Raw genomic sequence first — 27,459 nt, 5'->3', positions numbered from 1 at the left:
CACAAGTCAAACGAACCACTGAGCTCATAACTCAGTTCTCCATGCAATCTACCTGGTAGGCACTCGAACTGCAACCCTCGTCAAAAGTATAAGTGTAAAATCCGGCTCTTTTAAAAAAAGAAAAAAAAAAGGGATCCAGACCCAAATCCCCATGTTTTTTCTATTTAAACACGCAGGGGTTTCCCTTTAACGCTAAAAGGGGACCCCCGCCTCTCTCCCCCGCGGGAACACCCCCCCCCCCAAGCTCTCATCTTCTGTCTCCCTTTTCCCGCTCGTCTCCCTCTCCGACTTCCCCTTTTCTTTTTCCGACCACCCCGCCGCAGCCGACGCACCCCTCGCTGGAAAAATAACCCCCCACAGGTAATCAACCTCTCTCTCTCTCTCTCCCTCTCGCTCGAGTCGGCCGGCAGGAGGCGTTGCCCCTCCTGCCGTCGCCTGTTTTTCCGGCCGACTGGCAAGGGGCCGATGCCCCCTGCCTTTCCCCTCTTCCTGACCAGCCTGAGGGCAGGGTGCCGCCCCTGCCTTCTTTGGTTTCTGGTCGGCGGGAAGGGGAGCAGCCCCTGCCCTTCCCTGGGCCCTCCCTCACTTTTCAAGACCGGCAGGCAGGGGCACAGCACCTGCCCTCCTTCTCTTTATCTAATCGGCGGGCAGGGGCGCAACCCCTTCCCTCCCTCTATTTTTCGGACGACGGGTAGGGGCACAACCCTGCCCTCCCTCTCTCTGACAGGTCGGTGGGCAGGGTCGCAGCCCCTGCCCTCCCTCTCGTTTCCTGCCATCGGGCAGGGCAGCGGCCCCTGCCCTCCTTTTAGCTATCAGGCCTGCAGGTAGAGCGCAACCCCTGCCCTTCCTTTTCTCGGTCAGCTGGCAGGGGCGACGCCCCTGCTCTCTTGTTTATAGGCTCGTTCTGAACCGAGCCCAGCCCAGCTGTGGGAAACCCTTGCCACGGTTCGGGTCAGGCTGGACAGCGAGACCGAGCCCACCTCCGGTCCTTGGTCGGATCCAAACTTGGGGCAAGGCTCGGCCTGGAATCGGAGCCCCCCCCCCCCCCCCCCCCCCCTTTTCCCCTGCTTTCCTTTTATGCCCAACCGAACCCTGCTCCGTTGGGAGTCCAACGGAGTCCGGTCAACTGGCTCACTCGCCTGAGTGAGCTCGGTCCTCACCCATCCCAGCTCTGCTCACCCCATTTCGGAACCGGCTCAGTCAGGTGACCCAAGCCAGGGTTGGGGTTGCGACCCAAAAACAATGTCAGCCCGTGATTCCTTTTGTATTTTTTTTCAGTATGACGAACCATTAGCGCACCCCATGGGCGCAACTAACTCCATGTGCGCACTGCGGCATGCACGACTTATCACCTGCACCCATAACCGACCTTGTTAGAGGTAGGGGAAAGTTGTAGGAAGAACAAATAAGGGACAATATATATATATATATATATATATATATATATATATATATATATATATATATATATATATATATATATATATATATATATATATATATGCTTTTAACTTAAAGATGCAACTTTCAATATTTATTCTTTTGTTTTTCATTTATGTCATTTATTTTGCCACCCCGCTTTTACGTGGCTTTTGTTTACACATTTATTTAGCTTGATGTGTGGTTTTGCACATAGAGCCTTTGTTTTATGTCATTTACTTTGTCGCCGTGATATCATATGCACAAGTTATTACTTACCCATTTATTTAGCTTAGGTATGATTTCGTACCTCGAGCATTGCTTATGCATTTGTTTGGCTTTGTATCTAGTGCATTGCTTACGTATTTATTTAGTCGAGGTACGGTTTTGTATTTCATGCATTGCTTATGCATTTATTTAGCTAGGGTACGGTTTCGTACCTCGTGCATTTCTTACGCATTTATTTAGCTCGATGTGCGGTTTCACACATCGAATCTTGCTGCTTTATATGTTACCGTCACACTGTAATGTGCACAAGCTGGCATTATGTAATATATGTATTATTCGTACATATATACAACTTCGCTGTAATGTCCATGTTTGCACCCACATGACCATGCTGCATTTGAGTGATTTGTTGTTTTTATTATGCATTATATATTTGTAATTTCAATATGCTTTGCACAGTAAAAATCTGGTCTGATTTGCTGTCTTTATTATGGATTTTATACCTGTAATTTCAGCATGCTGATCTGATTTGCTGTTTTTATTATAGATTTTATACTTAAAAAATCTGGACTGGTCACTTAGTTTCTCCTTGCATTGATCCTCACTCTGCTGATTTATTTGTACTGAATGTAGGATAATTTTGTATTGGTCATAATCTGGATTAAAAATAAAGAACTTATTGTCCGTACAGGATTTTAGATCCTTTCTGAAATTGGAATGGAACTGCAAAAATAACTTTTATATGTTTGGTCTTTTCTATTTTATTATCCTTTTATTTCATTCAACTGTATTGTCTTCATATTTGGTTCTGTATACTGCTGTAATGTGGTTACTGAATCTTATTGGCATCCAACTTACTTCGTTGAATTAATTGGTTGTTATTAATCTAATATCTTTAGATAGTCTGAAGTATCAGCAATGGAATCATCTGAGAACACAAAAGAGATGGATGCGGAGGACTCCATAGTTGGTCTTCCTGTGCAAGATCCACCAGCTGATGAATTCTCCTCTGTTGATCTAACATGGACCAAGCTTACCAATTCTCAGCAAGATACTGATGATGTTGCACTCATTCCCTATGAACGAATTGATGACTTTATATGTGGAGAATGCTCGAATGTGGAATATCCTACAAGATTTCACCTTGAGAGAGGCAGAAGAAGACCTTTTGGAAGCTTGAAGAAATTCAAAAGTGATGATTATTTGGAATATAAGCAGTAAGTCACATGCATAATATTTTTAGCTTATTGTTTCCTGAACTGCTTAATGGAACTTTACACATATCTGAAAAGGAGATGTTTAAATCTTACTCACCTTTTTTTCCTTCATTTGAAGCTATTGGTGTTCGTTTGGTCCAGAGAATTATGGAGAGGGTGGAGATGTTTTGCCTAGTCGAAAATATAGGCTGAATACCCGCAAGCGAGCTGCCAGACCACAGTCGATGCGCGGTTGTACTTGCAATTTTATAGTCAAACGTCTCTATGCCCGCCCAACAGTTGCACTTATTATATACAAGCAGCGATTGCATGTTAACAAACATGGGTCTATCTGCCATGGGCCACTTGATAGAGACGCTATTGGACCTAGGGCAAAGGCAATCCCATATGTAGGTAGCGAAATTCAGCAGCAGACAATGTCTATGATTTATCTTGGTATTCCTGAGGAGAATGTTCTCCAAAAGCACATTGAGGGCATTGAGCGATACTGTGGTAGTAATGCCAAAGGTGATAATCTTGCTTCTCAGTATGTCAGAAAATTAGAGATGGTTATCAGACGAACCACTCATGAACTTGACCTGGATGATGAATCTAGCATCCGCTTGTGGGTTGACCGTCACAAGAAGTCTGTGTTCTTTTACCAAAATTACTCGGATACCGATTCTTTTATTTTGGGAATTCAAACGGAATGGCAACTGCAACAAATGATTCGTTTTGGTCGCCAGAGCCTTGTAGCAGTTGATTCGATGTTTGGGATTAGCAAACTAAAGGTATAGTTGTGATCATAGTCACAGATATAGGCGATATTTTGAAAATATAGTGATAATATCACTATAAATCCATAAAACAATATTAAAGGCAAAATATCACGATATTTTGAAAATGTCAGAAATATATATATATATCGTGATATTATCACAATAATATCACAATGGCATCACATTATTATCAATTACTTCTTACTTTTTTACTTGTTTTCTATATCTTAAGTGTGTTTTTCTTCTTTCTTTTATATTTTTTACTTATTTCTTTGATTACATGTGTATTTTATTATCTAAACATGTTATTTTCTTACTTATTTCTGCTATTTTTATATGTTTTAAAATATTTTGAGCCCCGAGATTTATTAACTAAACCTATATTATCATGAGATATTGCCTTGCCGAGATATAGCCGAGACTGATATTTGTGACTATGGTTGTGATGCATTTTCAACCATATAGTCTGCATGAGGATCATGATTTTAAGATGGTTTGTTACTTGCAGTATCCTCTGTACTCGCTTCTTGTGTTTGATGCAAGGCAACATGCACTACCCGTTGTGTGGGTCATTACACGGAGTTTTGCTAAGCATGAGGTGGCTAAGTGGATGAAAGCCCTCTATGATAGGATCCTTGCTGTGGACCCTTCTTGGAAAATTAGTGGATTCATAATTGATGATGCAGCCATTGAGATTGGTCCAATCAGGTAAATTTTTGCTTCCCTTCCAGTTTTTGCCCTTCCACCATCTTGCATTATTGTCTGCTTGATCAACCTGGTGCATTCTTCTCAGGGACATCTTTCAATGCCCTGTTCTGTTTTCTCTTTGGCGTGTCCGCCGAGCATGGCTGAAGAACATTATTAAGAAATGCAGCAATAAGGAGATCCAAAGAGAAATCTTTAAGCGCCTTGGTTTAATTATGTACAGTATCTGGAGTGGAGCTGATTCTGTTGATGCTATGGAAGAGTTTATTCAGGATTTTATTGATCAGAGTGCATTCATGAAGTATTTCAAGGCATGCTGGATGCCAAAAATAGGTTAGATAAGTTTCAATCTTTTTTTATTGTAGTGTTCCTACTATTGCTAAATTTCTACAGTATATTTTTAAGTTGTTATTTGATATTTTCATACCAGAAATGTGGCTTGCTATCATGAAAAATCTTCCTCTAGCGAGCTTGGAATCATGTGGTGCCATTGAAGCATATCATGTGAGGCTGAAGCTTAAGTTGTTTGATGACTCACATCTGGGTGCAATACAGCGAGTTGATTGGTTGGTGCACAAGCTGACAACTGAGTTGCATTCTAGCTATTGGCTTGACCGATATGCTGATGAGAGCGGTTTGTTTGAAAATGTTAAGGATGAGTATATATTGTCTACATCATGGTATCGGGCGTTGCAGATTCCAGACAGTGCTGTTATCTTTGATGATGATGACCAACTTTATGCCAAGGTGGTTAGCCAAAGGGACGGCTCTCAAGTGCATATTGTGTGGAATCCTGGTTCAGAGTTTGCATTTTGTGATTGCTCATGGGCTATGCTCGGGAACCTTTGCAAGCATGTTATCAAGGTGAATACAATTTGTCAAAATCATAAGGTCCGCCAGTCATCTATGTCACATAATTCATTTCATCGAATCTTGGTCAGTTTGTGGCAAAAACCTCTGGATGATTCAGTTGACCTTGATCAAGCAATAGCTTGGACTAGTCAGATGCAGGAGAGTGTTCAGAGATTAGTTGAACTAAGTAGTTCAAATGATATTGGTGGCTTGGTAGATAATCTCTCATTGAGGTGGATTGTTAAGAAAAGCAGAACATCTGTTGGTAAGCGAGCTGATGCTGTCCTAGCTCTTCCTCCTAACTTGAACGATGCTACTCATAAAAGACAGCCTAAGCACAAAAAATTGACATTGCTGGAAGGCTCTGCACCTAAGGATTGATTCGAGTATGTTCGTTGTTCTCTATTCAGTTTTTAATTGCCTTGTGTTCTTTTAGTTGTATGACATTGATTACTTATTTTTTGTACAATATAGGCTGTCATATATCCTGCATTTTGTTCTTAAAGAAAAGTTTTGGCAATTTTTAGCCTCACTAGTTGTCCAATATTTTGCAAGTTTTTATTGCTTGTTACTGACACTTTGTGTTACCATTTGCAGGTTTTCTGTCTTTGTGGACATTGTTGATGAGAAAAGTTATCTGATTTAGATAGGCGGATCATCCGATCTTGTTCATGTATTCAATGAATCAAATAGAATCGCCTTTGGTATGTATTCAATTGAGTATTCTCAGTGAAATGGTCATTATTCTACCGTCTGACATTTCCTGAATTTCTGTAACACCATAATAATCCATACCAATGTTGTGAAAAGCATTGAGTAGCGTAGCGCTCCACCAAAAACTGAAGCGAGGCATAAGCCTCGAGGAGTAAAGCATAACCCTCAAATTTTTTTTTAAACTTAAAAAAATCCTTTAAAAATATTTAAAAAAACAAATAAATATGAAACAACTAATAAGAAATAAAAAATCTTAAATAAATACCGAAAAATATGAGATGAACATGTAAAAGTAACATTAATGCAACAACTTGATTTATGTAAGTTTCTAAGAAATAAAATATGAGTATTCAATAATCAACAAAATTAACTATGCATGCTTTCACTGAAAAATAAAAATTCACATTATATTGCAGAATATATATGGGTTCGGCGATGCGGCACTTTAAAAAAATTTGGGTGCGGGAGGGTATATATATATATATATATATATATATATATACAGAGAGAGAGAGAGAGAGTTTGGGTCTAGATCAGAGTTACTAGTCGAAGAAGCGGGAGCGGGAAGCGATACGGGAAGCGGGAGCGGGAGCGGGAGCGGGAAGCGAGGCACTTTCAAAAAGTTAGGAAGCGGGGAAGTGTGGGACTACTTAGAAGAAAATTCCGAACCGTCTCAGAAGCGACCTAGGAAGCAAACTGGAAGCGACCTAGGAAGCAAACCGAAAGCGAGGGGGAAGCGAAAAAAATGGGAAAAATGAGGAAGCATGGGTGAAGCGCGTTTCCCATAAAAGGGAAACACACTTTCCATAAAAGGGAAACACGCTTCCCATAAAAGGGGGACGCTTCCCCTCACGCTTCGGAAGCGCGACGTTTCGCACTTCGAAAGCACGCTTCCCCTTTTACCTAGGCGCTTCTGGTAACTCTGGTCTAGATCAAGTGTAGATTTATGTTAAGATCTACACTTGATCCAAACCAAGGTTGTTCGACTAGGAAGTGAAAGCGGAAGCGTAAAACGATACGACAAGCTGAAGAAAGAAGTGATGCATTTTAAAATATATGGGAAGCGAGAAGCGAGGAATAAAAAAAATATATAAGAATTGAATGAGAATTAAAATGAAACACAAATAATAACTAAAATAAAAGTGACTAATATTAATTTTCATGACTTTTTAGTGTAAGAATTAATTTATTAACAAAATCTAAAAATGATGACTACCAATTTAGCGAAAACACATGGAAGTGAGTGAGAAGAGTCAGAGAAACTACATAAAAAGCATGAAGAGTTGAGTAAGAGAATATAGAAGAAGCGTGAGGGAATTGAGGTTCTCATCAAGTTTCGGAAGCGAGGAGTATCGCGCTTCTGAAGTGAGTTTCCGAGAAGCGAGCTTCCTACCTATCTAAGAACCCCCCTTTTTTTTTCTCTCTCTCTTTCAAGTGGGTTTCGATCGAAAGGGCATCCCCTCTCTTTTTCTCTATGGTAGATTGATGAACAAGAAGAAGAAGAAGATGCGGAGGAGGAGGTAGCTACTCATTGGTATGCTCTCTCTCGCTCCTTTTTTTCTTTCTCTTTCGTCTTCTTCGCTCTCCTCTTTCTTCTCCTCCTCTTCCTCTTCCTCTTTCTTCTTCTTCTTCCTCATTTTTCTTCTTCCTCCCTGTTTCACCGACATAAAAAAAAGGTTGCGATTTTTTAATGGTCCAAAACGGACTTGGTCAAAGTTGATTGAGTTCATTTTGGACAAATATAACCTTGGGTGCAGGTTGACCGCACCCAGGGTTATATTGACTGCACCGAGTGCCGCACCCACACCCACGTCGCGTCGGGTGTGGCACCCAGTTTAGCGAGTCCCTGTGACATAGGCAGCACATTATACTCTGCACAAACTGTGAGAAAACAAGCTAGTTAAACGAGGCTCTGGGACAGGATAAAATATTCCAAGAGACCATTGGATATATTTGTCAAACATTTAAATAAAAAAAAAACTTGAGCACTAAACATGGAACAATGCATTGAATAATCTCTTTACGTGCATCTTAGACAACATGGACACCATCCAATGCATCATGTCAGTTCTAACCAGGGTTACCGGAAGCGCGCTGCGTCGCGCTTTCAAAGCGTGGGGGGAAGCATCCCCCTTTTTTGGGAAGCGCGCTTCCCTTTAATGGGGGATGCACTTCCCATCACGCTTCCTCCTCGCTTTCCTTGTTTTTTTTTCAATTTTTTTGTATTTTTTATTTTTATTTTTTTCGCTTCCCCCTCGCTTCCGAGACGTTTCCTAGGTCACTTCCGAGACACTTCCCGAATCGGTACTAAGTGGTCTCACACTTCCTAAAATTTTGAAAGTGCCTCGCTTCCCGCTTCCTCAACTGGCAACCATGGTTCTAACCTATGTCACATGGGTGCGGGGGTGCGGCAGGGGCAAAAATGTAAAAATATATATATAAGGGGGGTCAGGGGGGCCGCCTCTGGCGGGGGGTTATAGGGGGGCAGCCCCCCCCCCCCCCCCCCCCCAGATTTTTTTTAAAAATTCCACAGCCCATTTCATAGGGCAATTTTTTCAAAAAAATAAATAAATAAAAAAAATGGACCAAAATGACCCTGGGTGCGGTCAACGCACCCAGGGTCGGGTTGACCGCACCCGCGTCGAGTCGCGTCGACGCGGGTGCGGCACCCTGCTAGCCGAGTCCCTGTGACATAGGTTCTAACCAATATACTGATTTATATTAGTAAATGAACATTTTTTATATGCATAAATGCTTATAAGCCTTACGAAATTTACCTTACCTTCACCTGATGAAACCTCTCAGATTCATCCACTCCATCAATTGTGAAGCATTTGCTCTGCTTCAAATAATTATATTCACTAGCATTCCTCAAATTCAGTTCCTCTGTTTACAAAAAGGTGAAAGGATTAGCTAGGCAGTGGGCAACACAAGGCACATGGAACATGCTACCATTTTAGTAACAAAAGATTTAAGCCATCAAGTATTAATCTGCTTTTGCAAACTGAGAACCTTGGAACACAGAAATCTTCTCATTCCATTAAATGAAATAAAAGAACATTATGTAAACTACAATTTGTTACAGACTAATTAATTATAGGCACAGGCGTAAATCTGCACATTAGCAAGACTATAGATAAGGACTAGTCTTTTATGAAACTCACAAGCAACAGGCAAAGTAATAGCTGATGATCACTTTATGATACTGGACAAGACGGCCTTCTACAACCCATCAGTATGTTTTGCTGTGACAATGGGAGAAACATGACACTAGAATACCATGGAAGTCACGAATTCTTGGTATCAGACTATGTCACATAGGTGCCGGCGTGGTGAAGCAGCACTTTAAAAAAAAATTGGGTGCGGGGAGGGTATATATTTATAGTTTTTAACAGTTTTAAGTTAGTGCTATGTGTATGTGTGTGCATTTATATATATATATATATATAGAGAGAGAGATAAAATTGGACTTGGTTAGGGTTAACTGAATCTATTTTTAGACAGAAATGGACGTTAGTGTGGTTGACTTCACCTGACACAAAGGGAGCCATGTCCAAGTGTCGCACCCACATGGGTTGGTTGTGAAATTGTCTACGAAGAGACAATATGCATACAAGCATAAATACTTTATAAAAGAAGTGCACGAAAGCACTCTCACAACACTTGAACAAAATACGCAAAAAGCGTATAAATAATAAACATGCAATAATGCATGTATTTCATAAAATGGAAGCAAATGCTTGAGACTCTCAAGCTTATTTTACAACAAGGGGGAATACCCCTATTTATACAAGAGAGAAGAGGTGCAAGAGGGGTCTCCCCAAAGGAGTCGTTGGGGAGCTCCCAACGGTCACAATTGTGACCGTTGGGGGCTCCCCAACGACTCTATTGGGGAGACCCCCAATGCACCTTTTTGATTAGGCAAAAAGGAAAAAATAAAAGAAAAGAATTACAAAAATTAAAAGGGAAAAAATACAGCATATTCCAAATGGAATATGCGCAAAATGTAAAAAGACAGAAATACCCTTTTTGGGTAAATGAGAAAAGGGGAAAAAGGGAAAAATATATAAATATATATACTTATATATAGAGATACGTATACATATAATATATGTATACGTATCTCTAGGTATATAAGTATATATATTTATACTTACAATAATGTTTTTTGAGTATACATTTTAACACCCCCCCTCAAACTTACGGTGTGATAACCGCAAGTTTGTCAAGAAGGAAATGAAATCTAGGCGAACAAAGAGCTTTTGTGAAGAAGTCCGCAAGTTGATACTCAGACGTTACGTACGGTAAATCAATGACCTTCTTCAAGTATTTTTCCCTGACATAATGACAGTCCATCTCTATATGCTTTGTTCGTTCGTGAAAGGTGTGGTTTTTGGCAATATAGATTGCACTTTTGTTGTCACAGCACAACTTTGTTGGTTCTCTGATAGGCACTCCCATATCTTCCAAAAGGCGTCGAATCCATACAATTTCCATGGTAGTGGATGCCATGGCTCTGTATTCGGCTTCAGTGGATGACAGAGAGACCTTCTGTTGCTTTTTACATCGCTATGAAATCAAGGATAAAAACCAGTGGTGGAGTGACGGTTACTAGGGTTACCTCCTCAATCTGAGTCAGTATAAGCAAGTAATTTTAAATCAGAAGAAGATAAAAATACTCCCTTATTTACTGTGCCCTTCAAGTATCTGATGATGCGAAGAAGAGCACTCATATGAACTAGGGGTGGCAATCGGGTCGGGTTGGCGGGTTGGCGTGTCAGCATACCTCAACCCGAACCCGACTCGTTTATTAAACAGGTCAGCTGTGGCAAACACGAACCCGACCCGTTTAATAAACGGGTAACCCGACACGACCCGCCAACCCATTTAATAAATGGGTTGGGTCGGGTAAACGGGTTTTCAGGTTCGCGGGTCGGGTTAGGTTGGCGGTTGACGGATTGGGTTGGCAGGTAGGCAGGTTGGCGGGTCGGGTTGACGGGTCGGGTTGGCGGGTTGATGGGTCGGGCAGACGGGTTGGGGGGTCGGGTTGGCGGGTTGACCCACCCGCCTAACCCGTTTATTAAACGGGTCAGCCGGGTTGGCGGGTTGGCATACCCCCAACCCGAACCCGACCTGTTTAATAAACGGGTTACGCGGGTCGACCCGTTTATTAAACGGGTTGGCTTAAGCCCAACCCGAACCCGCCTAAGAGGCGGGTTGGCGGGTCGGGTTGGCGGGTCGTGTCAGAAATTGCCACCCCTAATATGAACGGTTGTGGGAGCGTGCTGAAACTGACTGGCGATGTGTATAGCATGTGACAAATCAGGTCGAGTAATACTAAGATACATTAAAAAACCTACAAACTGCCTGTAAGGGGTAGGATCGGTTAAGGGAACACCATTGTCAATCTTCATTTTTGCTCCCACAATTTCAGGAGTTTCGCATACTTTATCATCAGAAATCCCGGATCTGTCAATAATCTCACAAGCAAGTTTAGACTGAGATAGAAAATAACAACATTGTGAATAAGCAACCTCAATTCCAAGAAAATATGTCAGAAAACCCAAGTCTGACATCTCAAATTTTAAAGTCAAGACGGACTTAATACCCTTGACTCCTTGAACATCATCACCTGTAATTAACATGTCATCAACATAGAGTAATAATATGACAATCCCTGCATTAGATTTTCTAGTAAATAGAGCAGTGTCAGTATAACATGAGGAGAAACCATTTTCCAACATTACACTGGTAAATTTGTCATACCAGGCTTTAGGAGTCTGTTTCAAACCATAGAGGGCCTTTCGAAGATGAATAACTTTATCTTTAGGAATCTTCATGCCTGGTGGGGCATCCATATACACTTCTTCATTAAGATCACCATTTAAAAAGACATTTTTCACATCCATTTGAAAAATGTTCCAATTTTTAATAGATGCAATAGTAATAAGACATCTAACTGTAACCATTCGGGCTACAAGAGCAAAAGTTTCTTCATAATCAATTCCATACTCTTGCCCATACCCTTTTGCAACTAAGCAAGCTTTATACCTTTCCAGGGATCCGTCGCTTTTAGTTTTGACCTTAAAAACCCATCGACAACCTATAGTTTTCTTTCATATGGGTAGAGTTTGGAAATCCCAAGTTTCAGCCCTTTTGAGAGCATTAAGTTCATTTTGCATGGCTTCTTGCCATTCTATACATTTTTTAGCTTCTTCAAAATTCCTTGGCTCAAAATAAGAGTGAATGACACTAAGACAAGTCCTATACCGGGGTGAAAAAGAATCAAAAGAGACAAAAAGAGTTGGCGGTCTCCTATTCCTCTCAGATCTTCGGTGATCGAGAGTAGGAACAAACTCACTATATTGGTCAATGGCACTTCTAAAGGTGTCTTGGTTTCTACGGGAGTAGGTTATCGGATCACTTGAAATCCTGTTTTCTTGATCATTGAGAGGGTTATGTTCTTCAACATCACCATCATTTACCTCATCGTGATTTGATAATACATCATCATCACTAGATATATCATCATTACTAGCCAATAAATCAAAAAAGAATGAATAATCAAAATTTTCTTGTTGAGAAACATTTTTTTCAAATCCACTCTCAATTTCTAAGAACGTTACATTTCTAGAAACATATAACTTATCATCTCGAAGATCATAGCAACGAAACCCTTTTTGAGTTTCGGAATACCCAAGAAAGGCGCAGGGGATAGCTTTGGGAGAGAGCTTGTCATTTTTATTTGTAAGTATAAAACATTTACACCAAAAAACACGTAACCTATTATAATCAGGTTCAATCTTATATAAGATCTCAAAAGGGGATATTTTTCCTAATATCCTAGATGGTAAGCGATTTATCAGATAAACAGAAGCGAGAGCTGCTTCAGCCCAAAAGTTCTTAGGAATGTTTTGAGAAACAAGCAGGGTCCTAGTGGTCTTAATAATGTGCCTATGTTTTCTTTCTGCCAACCCATTTTGTTGAGGGGTTTTAGGACAAGACCTTTGGTGAATAATTCCGTGATCCTCAAGATATATTTTAAATTGGTTGGAGAGATATTCTCCTCCAGAATCACTTCTAAAAATCTTTATATTACTGTTGAATTGATTCTTGATCATTGAGTGAAAGGTTTTAAAACATGTAAAAACATCATGTTTGTGCTTAAGGAAATAGATCCATGAATACTTGGAGAAATCATCTACAAAAATAACATAGTAAGAAAAGCCTCCTTTTGAAACAACACGTGCGGCTCCCCAAACATCGGAATGAACAATTTCGAAGGTTTTAGATGATAACATAGTTCTTTGCTCAAAAGGTAAACTTTGCATTTTTCCGAGAATACAATCATTACAGGAAAATGAACTTTTACATAGATCCTTTGCAAAATGTAAATAAGATAACTTGGTGATATTAGGATGACCAAGTCTTTTGTGCCACATGTTTATATATTTGTTCCGGGCAATATTACAAAAAGATTTTGGGACTTGAAGAGATTCCATATAGTATAAGTCTCCTTTTCTAAAGCCTTCCCTAATCAATTTCTCGGACCGGCGATCTTGTATTAAACATTTGTCACATGAAAATTTAATATCGCATACATGGTCCAAGAGTTGAGAAACAGAGAGAAGGTTTAAGTTAAGTTTAGGTATAAATCTAATTTTTGGAATGGAAAAATCTTGAGTTTCAAAATTACCTATTCCTTTAATTTCCAGAGAGGTTCCATCCGCAGTGGAAACAAAGGATGGAGGAACATTTTTTGAATAATCGGAAAGTGAAAACATGTTTGGGGACATATGAAAAGATGCACCTGAGTTCAAAAGTCAAGAGACTTTACCTGGAATGGAAGTAGACACGGCGACACCGGATGTAGCTTCCTTGAGAAGAGGTTGAAGGGCTTCCACTATTTGATTTAACGAGAGTGACCCACTTGATGATGCCTCTTCCTTTTGTGGTACACCGGTGATGGCCATAGCTAGAAGCTTCTTCCATTTGGGACATACGAGCTTGATATGCCCCGGTTCTTTACAAAAGTGACAAATAGTCTTGCTATAGTCCCTCTTTCTTCTTTGTCCACCATCTCCTCGATTTTGGAATTTGAAATGAGGAGGACGATAGGTCTTTACATTATTTCCGGGTCTTGATACGACATTGACCTCATTGTTTTCTTCATGATTACAAGGAACCACAAGAACATTTGATCCTTGTTTACATAAATTCATACGAGTCTTCTCACCACTTAATTTGGTGAGAACATCTTCAAGAGAGGGAGGAGTAAATGAGGATAGAAGTGATGACCTTATTTGCTCAAATTTCGGTCTTAACCCATTCAAAAAATTGAAGAACCGATCTTCTTCAAGTTGCTTGTGGCGGAGTTCAATTGCCTCTCCACTCCATTTTGGTTCAAGCATAGAAAGCTCATCCCAAATAGAGGAAAGATCGGCAAAATATTCCCTAATAGACATTTCACCTTGAGTAAGGGAGATAGCCTTCTTTTGAAGGTAATATTTATGGGATAGATCTCTTGATGTATACATTTTCTTGAGATAATGCCAAGCTTCCGACGCTTTTTTGAACTTGATAATGTTGGCATTAATCTTGGTTTCGACGGATGTGAAGAACCAAGAAAGAATCTTGAAGTTCTTCATTTCCCATTCGTCGTGCTTCTTGGAGTATTCTTCAAGAGCTTTGATTCTTTCCTCTCCCTCAAGAATCTTGATTTCACTTCCGTTCATTATGGTTATTTTGGGTTCCGGTTCCGGAATTGTGCCTTGCACATAACCCCACAATCCTTTCCCTTTTATGTGAGCCTCCATGTTCCCGGCCCAAATGTGATAGTTGGACCCATTCAACTTGAAGTGAGACTCTTTCTCACCCGTTAATGCGTAAAGAGAAAGAGAGAAGGGGCGTACCAACACAATGTTTCAACTTATAGCTTGCACAAGATCCTTCTAAAATATTTGAGAAGCAAGATCCACCACTTCAATCTCTAAAGATCCGAAGGCACGATTTTCGAAGCACTCGAAAAAAGAAGAATCCCACGATCTTCAATCACCAACCTTGCTCTGATACCATGTGAAATTGTCTACGAAGAGACAATATGCATAACTACTTTATAAAAGAAGTGCACGAAAGCACTCTCACAACACTTGAACAAAAGGCGTATAAATAATAAACATGCAATAATGCATGTATTTCATAAAATGGAAGCAAATGCTTGAGACTCTCAAGCTTATTTTACAACAAGGGGGAACACCCCCTATTTATACAAGAGAGAAGAGGTGCAAGAGGGGGCTCCCCAAAAGAGTCGTTGGGGAGCTCCCAACGGTCACAATTGTGACCGTTGGGGGCTCCCCAACGACTCTATTGGGGAGACCCTCAATGCACCTTTTTGATTAGGAAAAAAGGAAAAAATAAAAGAAAAGAAAAGAATTACAAAAATTAAAAGGGAAAAAATACAGCATATTCCAAATGGAATATGTGCAAAATGTAAAAAGACAGAAATACCCTTTTTGGGTAAACGAGAAAAAGGGGAAAAAGGGAAAAATATATAAATATATATACTTATATATAGAGATACGTATACATATAATATATGTATACGTATCTCTAGGTATATAAGTATATATATTTATACTTACAATAATGTTTTTTGAGTATACATTTTAACATTGGTGTGACGCGGGTACGGTGCCCGGTTAAAAGAGTCCGCGTTACATTGTCTATTATTGGTGCAAAATTTGCAGAATTTATGATACTTTGTGTTTTCAATCAGTGAGTTAAGAAATTTTTTTTTCTTGCCTTTTTGGTCTTTTTTAGTTTTTCTGTGATATAATGGGTTCAGCCTGTTTGACCGTGCCCATGTGTAAATTAAAAAAAGAAAAGGAAAAAAGAAACTGTATCTGTTTGCTATCCGTACAGATGGCTTTGCATGTGGATACATAACTTGATTTGAATACAATCAATTGTTCATTCATTATTTGCGCCATCACCAGAATGCGAATTAAAAAAAAAGGAAAAAAAACTATATCTGTTTGCTATCCGTACAGATGGCTTTGCATGTGGATACATAACTTGATTTGAATACAATCAATGGTTTATTCATTATTTGCGTCCTCATCAGTTTTCAAATTTTCTTCTTTGACTCATATAACGTGCCTACGAAATTTTTTTGCTGTTGATTGACTATTGCTCTATGCTTTTCATCTGAAAGCTCAACAGAAATAGTAAAAGATGCTGTTCCCAATCCTTTATGTTGTGCCCTTTTCCAGTCAGAGGCCCTTACATTTCTGCACTTTCTTGTTGGTTCAAGTGTGTGCAATATATATATATATATATATATATATATATATATATATATATATATATATATATATATATATATATATATATAGGGAGAGAGGGCGAGCGAGAGGGAGAGAGGGACAATGAGAACTTATAATCAAAAGACTTTGCTAATCTTTCTTTAATATATAATTGAAGCTTAGCTTTAAATGATGTCCTTTTTATTCTGTAATGTCAAGCATTTGTATTGATAGGATGATCTAGTTATTTATTACAGTTTTGTGACTTGGACTTTCTTGATGACAAGGAAAACTAACGTGTTCCACCAGAGATAAGGTGGTGGCCTGTGAAAGGGCCTTGGTTGCTGTTAGATCATGTGGACTGGAAAAGTTTCAATCTATCCATACTAGAAGTCATGTATTCATGTAATCTGGGCATCCTATGTTGCTGGCTATTTCGACTGCTTCAATTGCTTGAAAAGAATCAGCCAGGATACTCAAAAATTGCTGCAACATGTTTAACCTGAGCAAAAGATTGGCTCTACATCTCGTGTTCATGATGAATAGACAAGTCTTAAAAGTTTCTCTACGGATCAAAAGTGCCGCTCCCATGCTGGTTGTTAAAATTGTGCCATTCAATCTGGGTTGTGTATGTATCATCAAATAATGGAACTGTAGTTCCTAGGGACTGATCGATTGGTGTTGGTGAACTGCAATTCTATGGTTATTATTTGATTTGTGATTGAGAGGTTCAACTATCCTGAAATTTTTACATTACAGCATTTTTCTCATTCTCGTATTTGCATTATTCAGAATTTCTTTTGATTGGTGCAGTGAATTTTTTTGGTTGAGTAGCACGAATCCCTGCTAAGCTAGCCTAATTCTAGATCTTTAAATGATGTTACCATAAACTCTCTCTCTCTCTCTCTCTCTCTCACACACACACACACACACACACACACACACACACACACAGAGAGAGAGAGAGAGAGAGAGAGAGAGAGAGAGAGAGAGAGAGAAGCCTGGTTGTGTTTGCTATTACATGGGTCATTTACTAAAGCGTGCAGGTCATTTGGTGTGAAGGTGTAAATTTGGTATCAATGATGAAAATTTCACTTGCTCATGAGATTGGATTTTATAGGTGAACTCATCTTGGTTTTTTTGTTTGATAACATGTCAATGTATTTATATATTGAATCATTACTCAAATAGGATGCACAAACAATGGACTGGTTGTTTTTGTACAAGATTTGACCGAATGTTTGGTTGGAATCTCTACTCTTGGTTGCGTAGGGGTTATAGCATGGGGATGGGGCAAACTAGTGGTTCATGACTCAAGGGCCAGCCCTACTGCTTGCAGTGCGTGATTAGGGAGCTTTCATCATTAAGAGACAGTTAACTCAATAAGCTGCCATTGAGGTATTAGAAGCTCACAGATAGTTTGTATGGGAGACTTCATTTTATTAGCATAAATGCGTTTGGAAATATTTTTACCCCAAAATAGTATTTGTGCAATAAATCTTTTAATGACTGGGTAATAAAATGGTGGGGAACCGTTTGGTCATGGCAACATGAGGTACAAATGCCTTTTTTTTCATTTTTTTGTTGTTTTTCATGTAACCAACCATACGGATGTGATCTACATGCTTTCTTAGTAGGAACTGGCTTTTGAATCGCCTGATTAAGGCAAGTGGTTGCGTTTTTATAATCAACAGCATACCAACTGGGGCTCCGGTTGTCTGGTAGGATCTGCTAGTGCACGTCACCTTGTGTCTAGACATTGCAGGTTCAAAACCCAATGGTATAGTTGTTTAACTGGTAGGGGTCTGCCTAACCCCAGCTTGCCTTTCAAAAAAAAAAAATCAACAGCATACAATATTATGCAATATGATGGATGTTCAAATGGAGTCTCTATTTGACAGTTTCCCGGAAAAGTTTAGTCCATGTTTGGAATTCAGAAATGTGTGGCCCATATTTGGAATTAGGGACTGAAGGTTGGCCCCTAAATGGAATTTTCCCTATTATTTAGAATAATGACAAGTAAAATTGCAAGTTGAGCCTATGGGGTGCGTGTATATTTTAGAACGTTTGGGTAAGGAACAATTCAGTATTCTATGACAAGTTAGGGGCTTCTCTTGTGGAGGAGATGGATGTCATCAATAAATAGAATATACATAGTCGGTAAAGTTAAAATAATTTTTTGTAGAACTGCATATTCTCTTTGAAGATAGGGTGGTGTCCAATGTAAATGTTTAGCAAAGTCTAGGTGAAGATTTTGTTAGCACAAGAAAAGTGAAGAGAGTAGATGGGATGAAGTAGTCAGCACATTAGCAAGTCAAGTAGAAATTCCAGTTGATGGAGAGGTTAAAACTCTCAATGCCCAATCTCACAAGCATTGACATTGGGAAGATGGAGGCTAAAATGCGTAAGAGGAAAGAGCAGATCCTTGAAAAGTTACTACGGTCAAGAAGGAATGCGGAAAATGGAATTTTGGGATGAGTTTGAGTTATGTTTAGATAATGCTAAGAATGAAAGCCAATGTACCTAAGTTTGATTGATGAAGGGTAGTTCGGTATGCATGTAGGGTTCATGCAAGAGCAAAATCACAGGGGCACGCCATTTGGTCAGGTGTTCCTGGTGAGACGAGCGGATGTGCTGATTCGGACACGGATTCATATTTCCATTATTTTAATACATTTTTATTAATTTTTAATAATATTTCAATAAAAAAGCAATGTTAGATATTAAAATACCAAAAATTACTTCTTATTGATTAATTTTTTTTTTCAAACTTACAAGTAGAACGTACGTCCCATGGTCTTGTGTCCACATATCTTTGTGACAGGCCTACATGATTCAACATTTTATTCTTGCCGAGGAAAAATTAACTTCAATTAATGACAATGAAGAAAAATATGAGGAGGGCCTAATTATGCATTTCATAACTTTAAATGAATGTCTGCAGGGATGTTCTTTTTTTCTCTTGTTTTGGATAATCAAGTGGTTAGGCAGACCCCTACGAGTTCCATTACCAAGGTATCACATTTTTGCAAATTATTTTGTTTAGGAAAGTCATTTGGTAGTTTGTTCTATCAAATTCTATCTTCTAGCTCCATTTACACCCAATTAAGTTTCTAAGTAATAGAAGTGCACTTTTGAGATAGGAGACCCAACTCATTGAAAACGGTATAATTTGTTCGACAGTTGTGGATTAATAATAAAGCCTCTCCCTTCAGTTGCATTGACCAACCTATTTATCTTGAAAAAGGTTCCAGTTCTATCTTTTCAGATTTTTGATAAGACCAAAAGAAAAGGAGTGTGCTTGTTTTGCAAATTCACATTGGTTAAGAAGATGATCTCTTGAGCCACCTGCATGTCAGCACAAGGGACAACGCGTAGCATAGGCCCCGGGGGCAGGGGTCCTAGCCTTGGAGTTTTACGCGGCCGGCACGATGATTGTAGGTATAGCAGGCTTAGCCTGCAGCACTATCAGGTCTTCGTGCCGGGTGCGGTTTCTTTGGGTTATAAATCTAAAAAGATGGATTCCCACTAAGCACATGTTAAGATATGCCCAATGGCTTTGATGTTTTAGTTCATATAAACTTTCCTATTGAAAAGTCATCTCCTTGCTCCCAAATCATATTTCCTACATTACCTTGGGGTTGAATTCTCTAAAGATTTGATTTTCCATTCTAGTTGGTTTTCTTCATCTGGGTTCCAGATTTTTTTTTTTTATGATTCAGCGAGTCACACCTCAGTTGGGCCACGACCAATCTCCCTTACGTGGCCCACCTTTGAAAGCTACGGACACATCCCCGTTGATTTGCAAATACAACCATAGGAATCTAAATCGAAGGGTTAGCTAAAACAAAATACCAGGATTGGTACCATCAAGTATGCTATGAATTGAGACCCAAGGGATTTGGCGTAGTGGGATGGGGCCTAGACCGTTTGACGGGCAGTCTAGGTTCAAATCTCATGGGCATCATCCTCTGCGTAAGCCGAAGCATGGCGATTCCCTGGGGTCGAGGGGTAAGCCCTTGGAGTTTTACGGCCATAAGCACGGCAGGCTGAGCCAGAGCGGCTAGGTCTCTGCGCCTGGAGCGGTTTCTCCGAGTAAAAAAACAAGTATGCAATGAATTGGGACCAATTTTTAAGACTAATACATATATTTTCATCCAACAAACTTATATCAGTGAAAATTGTCTTACACAAGGATCAAACCAAAATTCATTTGATTTACTATTCCCAACAGATTATTTAGCTCCATCTTTATTAATGCATATACTAAGTTGTGTTTTTCGATCAACCAAGAGCCCATCATCGTATTCCAACTAAACATTTAGGTTTTTATGAAGATATTTAGTGTTTAATTACAAGGTTTATCCATGGTCCAATTCTCATGGAAGCCATCATCTAACCCAGTTTTGAAAGTAGGGGAAGATTAACCTGTTCTGTCTTTCTAAACCCCAAAACCCTCAGTTTTGGGTTTGCAAACCTTTCCCAGCTAAGCAAATGAATTCTATGATAATTTTGTTGATCATACTAGAAGAATCTTTGCATTATATCTACCATGAGTACTTGTCGAGTGTGGTAATATAAAGCACATCATCCAAAACAAAGGGAAACAAGAAAGAACGGACCTGAATACACTGCCTACCATCAAGATAACTACTACAACATTCTAATTTCTTTACACAAAATTATTACAATCTTCTGCTTTCAATTGACCGGAAAATGCAGGAACACCAATGTATCTAGCTGGCCTTGTCCCCATTGGAACCAATCATGAATTTCCAATACTCTAATTATTATTTTCTTATGGGTTATTTAGAGACATTTCCATACTAATTAGAAGTCTAGTAACTTTTTGGAATTCTTAAAGCTCCTGACAAAATGATATAGTAAGCTTCTTCTTGTCCTAAAGAAAAAAGCCAAAAATGATGTGGCAAGAGTTCTTGTCAGAAAGAAAGCAATGGAGGTTCCTCTAAAAAACAGGAAAACAAAAACTGCAACCCCAATGTAAATATTTTATCATGCTAGGAATGATTGTTTTATCAGTAGTCTGGATAGTGTTTTCCATGATAATTAGCAATAGATATGGTGATAGCAGGTCTCTCTGCCGAATTCCTCACCTGTTTTTAGAATAACTCATAAGGTTGACCATTCATCATTACTGCATATATATCTAGCTATGCTGATGCAAGCCATGATTTTCTGGATTTGAGAAGAGTGAAATCTAAAAAATGTTTATTGAACTTTTCAAAAACCCTACTGCACATGGTCAAAAACCTTCAAGACGACCTTAAGGACAACATTTTTCTTTTTTCGCCTGAGGTGAAGGTGTTCACTCATATACAATTGAGTATCATGAATGAGCAAACCTTCGAGAAATGCTCTTTGATTATGAGATGTATATAATGCATTACAAACACTTGTTTATCTAAAAATTTGTTTTTTCTTCAAAAAAAGAAAAGAGATCATGAGATATATATAATGTATCAAGATGCTACATTCTATTAACTACAATGTTTGTAATTGTCACGAGCCTATTTCCTTCAATGAGCCAGTGCGGCGCGACGATCCTTCTTCACCGCCGCAAGCCTACTTGTCAGCTCGCTTGCCGATCGCGGAAGCTTGTAATCAGAGTGCAAGAGAGCAATAGATAATAGAAGGAGAGAAATTGCAATCACAAGAAGCAATCACAACGAGGGTGAACAAAAGAAAATTCAACGCATTTACTTCATTTACAATTTTGCCCGCAGGCTATTAAAGTTCAAGTATACGGGCTGCCCCTTCGAGCTATTGATTCACCTGAACTGAGCAACTTACATCAGACTCAACAAAAGCAAAACAGACTCTAAGGGCAACTGTACAATGTAAGTCGCAAGGGAACATACTCCCCCCTTCAAATCATGCGCCGTCCTCGGCACCATCTATTTTTGTGGTAAGCTCTGACTTTAGTCGGGTAGAGGCTGTTCATTCGGAATGCAGGCTCCCATGTTGGTTCCGCTGTTTCCTCCCACTGCACCAAGTATTGACTTTGTGGCGAAGGATCTGACTGAGGTGCTTTTCGGCTCATTGTGCTGCCGGGGCCGTCTGCATAATGGGAGCACACTGTAGCACACTGCGTTCTGGGTCTCCATCATCCAAATGAAACTGCTTGAGGTTGCACACGTAAAACATCGGGTGCACCTTGAAGTCTGGGGGCAACTCCAACTTGTATGCCAACTTGCCTACCTTCTTTGTGATGGTGAAGGGTCCTTCATACTTTCTAAGCAGTCCGCGGTGTCGCCTCCGAAAGATGCCTGTACGACCAGGATATAGCTTCACCAACACTTAGTCCCCAACTTAGAACCTCGCGGGCCGACGATGCTTGTCCGTCGACTTCTTCATTCTCTTTGTCGCCTTATGTAAGAATGCCTTCGCCAACTCATTATGCTCATGCCAGTCGCGAACAAACTGATAGGCAAAGGATGACCTTCTCTTTTCTTGTGCTGCAAGAGTATGCAAGGACAGTGGTTGCTGCCCCGTGGCTATCTCAAACGGGCTGTGGTCTGAAGACTCGCTCTTCTGCAGATTGTAACAAAACTGTGCCACATCAAAGAGCTTCACCCAATTTTTCTGGTTGGCACTAACAAAGTGCCTAAAGTACTGCTCAAGTATCCCGTTGATACGTTCTGTCTGCCCATCTGTCTGCGGATGGAAGCTTGTTGAAAACAGCAAATCAGAGCCAAGTAGCCAAAATACTTCACGCCGGAACTTGCCTGTGAAGCGAGCATCACGATCACTCACAATGCTCTTTGGTATGCCCCAGTGCTTCACCACATGATTTACAAACAACTCTGCAGGGCACTCCTTAGAAATTGGGATGAATGTGACATACTTTGAGAAACGATCCACCACAACCAAAATAGAACTGAGGCCCTCTACCTTTGACAGACTAACAATAAAGTCCATGAAGATGTTATCCCAAGGACGTTCTGGAATTGGTAGAGGCTCAAGGAGACTGACAACCTTCTGGTTTGTCCCCTTATCTTGCTGGCAGATGAGGCATGTTCGCACATACCCCTTAACGTCGTCTCTCATCTATGACCAATAATAGCCACGCTCAAGGAGTACTAAGGTCTGCTCTTGACCAGGATGACCGACCCATAGTGTATCATGTCACTCCTTAAGTAGTCTTCGGCGAAGACTTTCCCACAATGACACGAAGATGCATCCCCCCTTTGTTATAAGGAGGCCATCCTGTAGCCAAAATTGTCGAGTCTTCCCTGCCTGCGTCAGAGAAATAAGGTGTTATGCAGTCGGATCCTGCTGTGTACCTTCACGGATGCGTCTCAACAATGCGCCCTTCAAGTGCACTTCAGAAGGCTCCGCGCACGCAGCTGCCAGTTCAGCCCTACGGCTCAAAGCATCTGCCACAACATTGGTCTTTCCAATCTTGTACTCCAAGGCAAAGTTGAACTCAGCCAAAAACATCTGCCATCGAGCTTGTTTAGGCGTCAACTTCTTCTGCGTCTGAAAATAGCTCGTGGCCACATTGTCCGTCTTGACGACGAACTTAGCACCCAAGCGGTAATGCCACCAGGTCCTAAGGCAATACACAATGACAGTCATCTCATGTTCATGCACTATGTAATGCCTCTCTGCATCTTTCAGCTTGCGACTCTCATATGCGATCATATGGCCATCTTGCATAATAACTCCACCAATGATAAAGTCTGAGGCATCCGTGTAGACTTCAAAGGGTCTTGAATGATCAGGAAGTCACAACATTGACTCCCTCACTAAGGCTTTCTTCAAGCCATCAAAGGCATCTTGGCACGCTCCTATCCAGAGCCATACCCGATTCTTCTTTAACAAATCTATGAGGGGTGCAACAATGAGAGAATAGCCTTCGATGAAACACCGATAATAGTTTGCCAAACCAAGGAATGATTGCAATTCTGACACTTTGCTTGGCGGAACCCATTCTTAGATGATCCTTATCTTCTGCCCATCCATACGCAGCACACCCCACCCCACAACGTGGCCAAGAAAGTTGATCTCCTCATGCCTAAAGACACTTCTCTCGTTTGACACAGAGATCATTCTCCTTCAACACCTGAAATACTATTCGCAAGTGCCTGACATGTTCCTCCATGTTGCTGCTGTAGATCACGATATCATCCAGATAGACTACCACGAACTTGTCTAAGTAAGGGTAGAAGATCTAGTTCATTAAAGTCGTGAACGTGGCTGGAGCATTTGTCAATCCGAATGGCATTACTAGGAATTCGTAAGAACCATAGCGGGTGACGCAAGTTGTCTTTGGCTTATCGCCTTCAGCAATCCTCACCTGCCAGTAACCCGATCGCAGATCTAGCTTGAAAAAGATATGGGCACTGCGTAGCTGATTGAACAAGTCCGTTATTAGTTGTAATGGGTACTTGTTCTTCACCGTGACCTTGTTCAAAGCACGGTAATCCACACATAACCGTTTGGAGCCATCATGTTTCATCTAAAAAAAGACTGGGGCACCAAATGGGGCTTTTGATAGACAAACAATGACTGCGTCCAACATCTCGTCTAGCTGCCTACGCAGCTCAGCTAACCCCATACAGTATGGAACCATTGTGAGAGGCTTCGCTCTTGAGGTCAACTCAATTTTATGGTCGATCTCACGTCTTGGTGAAAGACGCTTCAGCAATTCTGGAGGCATCACCCCCTAAAACTCCTCCAATAGTGAGGCTAGGGTCGGCGACACTGTTGCTTCTACCTTCTCTTCTTCTGCGCGCACTGCAACTAAGAATGTCTGCTCCCCATTGTTGACACCCTTCTTCAGCTGCATTGCTGATAACACCGAAGACTTGCCTTTCTACGTAAGACACTGCACTGTGTGGGACAAATCTGACCCCATGATCGTCAATGTGTTAAACTTTAGCAGCATCATAACATTCTGACTTCACAGAAACTCCATACCCAAAATCATTTTGAAATCGTCCAGGGGCACCACAGAGAAGTTGACTTTGCTGACCCAACTTCTCACTTGAGTAGCCACATCTCTTGCTTCCCTAAGGATGGGCTTGGCCTCAAAGTTTACCGTCTTGATGGTCCTCTGCTTTGGCCCAGGCTTGAAGCCCAACCGTTCTACCTCTTTCCGCGAGACAAAGTTGCGTGTGGCCCCGAATTCTATCATTGCTGAAGTAAAATTTTCATTCATAATGACTTCCAAGTACATAAGTTTCTTACTGACCTGCATGTTCTTAGCCGCGCAACTTCTAGCCGCATTAATCTATCGCATGGACCCCATCCTTGGTTGCATCATTTTAGTGTCACTACATTCAGTATCGCTGCATTCTTCTTGTGCAGCATTGGCTTGCCCGTCGTCCTTTACGAGGCACTTTGGGCACTGCCTGGTGATATGTCTATCGCTACAGAACCATCATGTCACAACCACACCCTTGTTGTTGTTGTTATGCTTTGTGAAGTTCTGTTTCTTTTCGGATTGATGGCGTGTCGACGCCTCACCTTTATCATTGCGCTGCTCATCCTTCTTGCCTTTGTGGTCAGGCTTCTTCCCAACTTTGGTTGATGGGGTGAAAGGCTTGCACTGAGTGTCAACTAAGTGCTCGGCTGCCACATATGCATCTTCCAAAATATGGGGGTTGCTCCTTTCCACTTCAGACTGTGCCCATGGCTGAAGTCCTACAATGAACCAGTTGAGCATATCGTCTTCTGGCATGTTAGGTATCTCCAGCATAAGCTTCTGGAACGTTCTAACATAGTCTTGCAATGAACCACAATGTTTGAGCTTACAAACCATCCGGTACACCTACCTCTGCGCATTTTTTGAAATAAAATAGTTGCGCAACTCCATTTTAAAGTTATCAAAGATGTCTATCACACATTGACCCTTCTCTATGTCGCTGCACTTCTGCCTCCACCAAGCAATAGCATCTCCATCAAGTAAGGTTGTTGCAGCCTTAATCCTCAGATCTTCAAGAGTCACATTCTGTATATCCAAGTAGTCTTCTACTTGGAACAAGAAGTTCTCAATAGCCTTGCTGTCATGAGAACCATTGAATTTCACGGGTCTTGACACATCAATCATTGATGGTCTCTCACCATTTCCGTCATTTAGGGTCACCGTTCGCTGCAACGTACAGTTCTTCAACTGAAGCTGCCCTACTTCAGTCTGCAAGTTGGCCACTGTAGTCGTCAACGAAGTGACCTGCTCCATTAGTAAGTTTACCTGCTCTTGCAGGCTTGCCACCACATCATTCAGTCCACTGAATGATTCACATGCGCATGAAATCGCTTTCTCATGTGAAGTCACATATTCCACCGGCTTGTTAACAGTTGCAACCAACTCTTCTTGGCCTCGAGGTGAAGCCATCTTCTCAGCTTCGATAACTGCCTTGCCTTTGGTGTTGCGCAAGTTTTGATAAGGCACCACGATGTCTTGCTCACAAATCGTAGCCTGTTGACGTGTCTGTCGACACCGACTCCGAAGTCCCTTTCCCAGCACGAGAACGAGCTTTGGTACCGCATGTCACGGGCCTATTTCTTTCAATGGGCCAGTGCGGCATGACGATCCTTCTTCACCGCCGCAAGCCTACTTATCAGCTCGCTTGCCGATCGCAGAAGCTTGTAATCAGAGTGCATGAGAGCAAAAGAGAATAGAGGGAGATAAATTGCAATCACAAAAAGCAATCACAATGAGAATGAACAAAAGAAAACTCAATGCATTTACTTCATTCACAATTTTGCCCGTAGGCTATTACAGTTCAAGTATACGGTCTGCCCCTTCGGGGTATTGATTCACCTGAACCGGGCAACTTATATCAGACTCAACAAAAGCAAAACAGACTCTAAGTGCAACTGTACAATGTAAGTCGCAAGGGAACAATAATATTCTTGTAAATAAAGTTGCAAACACATGTAAGTAGATCCAGTGAACTTGGAAGCTCCATGGGTACAAGAAATTAACACACTTCATGAGCTCATGAGATCGTCTTAAAGGAAGAGGATTTTTGGTTTTGCCAACAAGTGGAGGATGGTGAGGCATCACACAAGATGAAAAACGATGGGTTGTTAGGGACGTTTGGAGACAACACACATGCAAAGCACTTTTATAAGACAACCATGTACTCACATGAACACACGCTTAACTAGGGGGGAAACACTTGCAGAAGGAAGCACACTCACCCACACTCTTAGCGTAGAGAGGCTAAGAGAGCACTCTCATTCTCACATTTTTGCTCACACACTCAAGCACACAATACTTCACATAAAATA

General features: G+C 40.8%; 1 protein-coding gene across 5 annotated transcripts; it reads left to right on the top strand.

Moving 5' to 3' along the window:
- The first annotated feature begins 234 nt into the window (after positions 1 to 234).
- On the top strand, positions 235 to 16,973 carry LOC149813390 (SWIM zinc finger family protein). 5 transcript variants are annotated; one of them, XR_016428317.1, is made up of 8 exons: positions 235 to 360; positions 2,547 to 2,864; positions 2,983 to 3,634; positions 4,131 to 4,330; positions 4,416 to 4,660; positions 4,758 to 5,565; positions 5,777 to 5,883; positions 16,485 to 16,973. XR_016428317.1 is itself a non-coding variant. In XM_089991870.1 (7 exons), exons 2-6 carry the CDS (start codon positions 2,566 to 2,568, stop codon positions 5,558 to 5,560), a joined length of 2,199 nt encoding a protein of 732 aa, XP_089847996.1. In that variant the 5' UTR covers positions 235 to 360; positions 2,547 to 2,565; the 3' UTR covers positions 5,561 to 5,565; positions 5,777 to 6,201. The 5 variants fall into 5 exon arrangements, 3 of the variants coding, with proteins under 3 accessions (XP_089847996.1, XP_089847997.1, XP_089847998.1); XR_016428318.1 differs by lacking the exon at positions 235 to 360 and adding an exon at positions 1,313 to 1,379; XM_089991870.1 differs by lacking the exon at positions 16,485 to 16,973 and having other exon boundaries at positions 5,777 to 6,201.
- Positions 16,974 to 27,459: the final 10,486 nt, after the last annotated feature.

Source organism: Nuphar pumila, chromosome 16 (genome assembly GCF_984573655.1).
Source record: "Nuphar pumila chromosome 16, dmNupPumi1.hap1.1, whole genome shotgun sequence".
Lineage (NCBI taxonomy): Eukaryota > Viridiplantae > Streptophyta > Magnoliopsida > Nymphaeales > Nymphaeaceae > Nuphar > Nuphar pumila.
Note: the sequence above shows the minus strand (reverse complement) of the source record. Positions and strands in the feature narration are given on the sequence as shown.

What these genes read in the sequence shown, in the direction of transcription:
- LOC149813390 (XM_089991870.1), top strand. Translation starts at nt 2,566, where the DNA reads ATGGAATCATCTGAGAACACAAAAGAGATGGATGCGGAGGACTCCATA. An exon ending in TTGGGATTAGCAAACTAAAG is followed by an intron (nt 3,635 to 4,130) that starts GTATAGTTGTGA and finishes TGTTACTTGCAG; the next exon opens with TATCCTCTGTACTCGCTTCT. An exon ending in ATGCTGGATGCCAAAAATAG is followed by an intron (nt 4,661 to 4,757) that starts GTTAGATAAGTT and finishes TTTTCATACCAG; the next exon opens with AAATGTGGCTTGCTATCATG.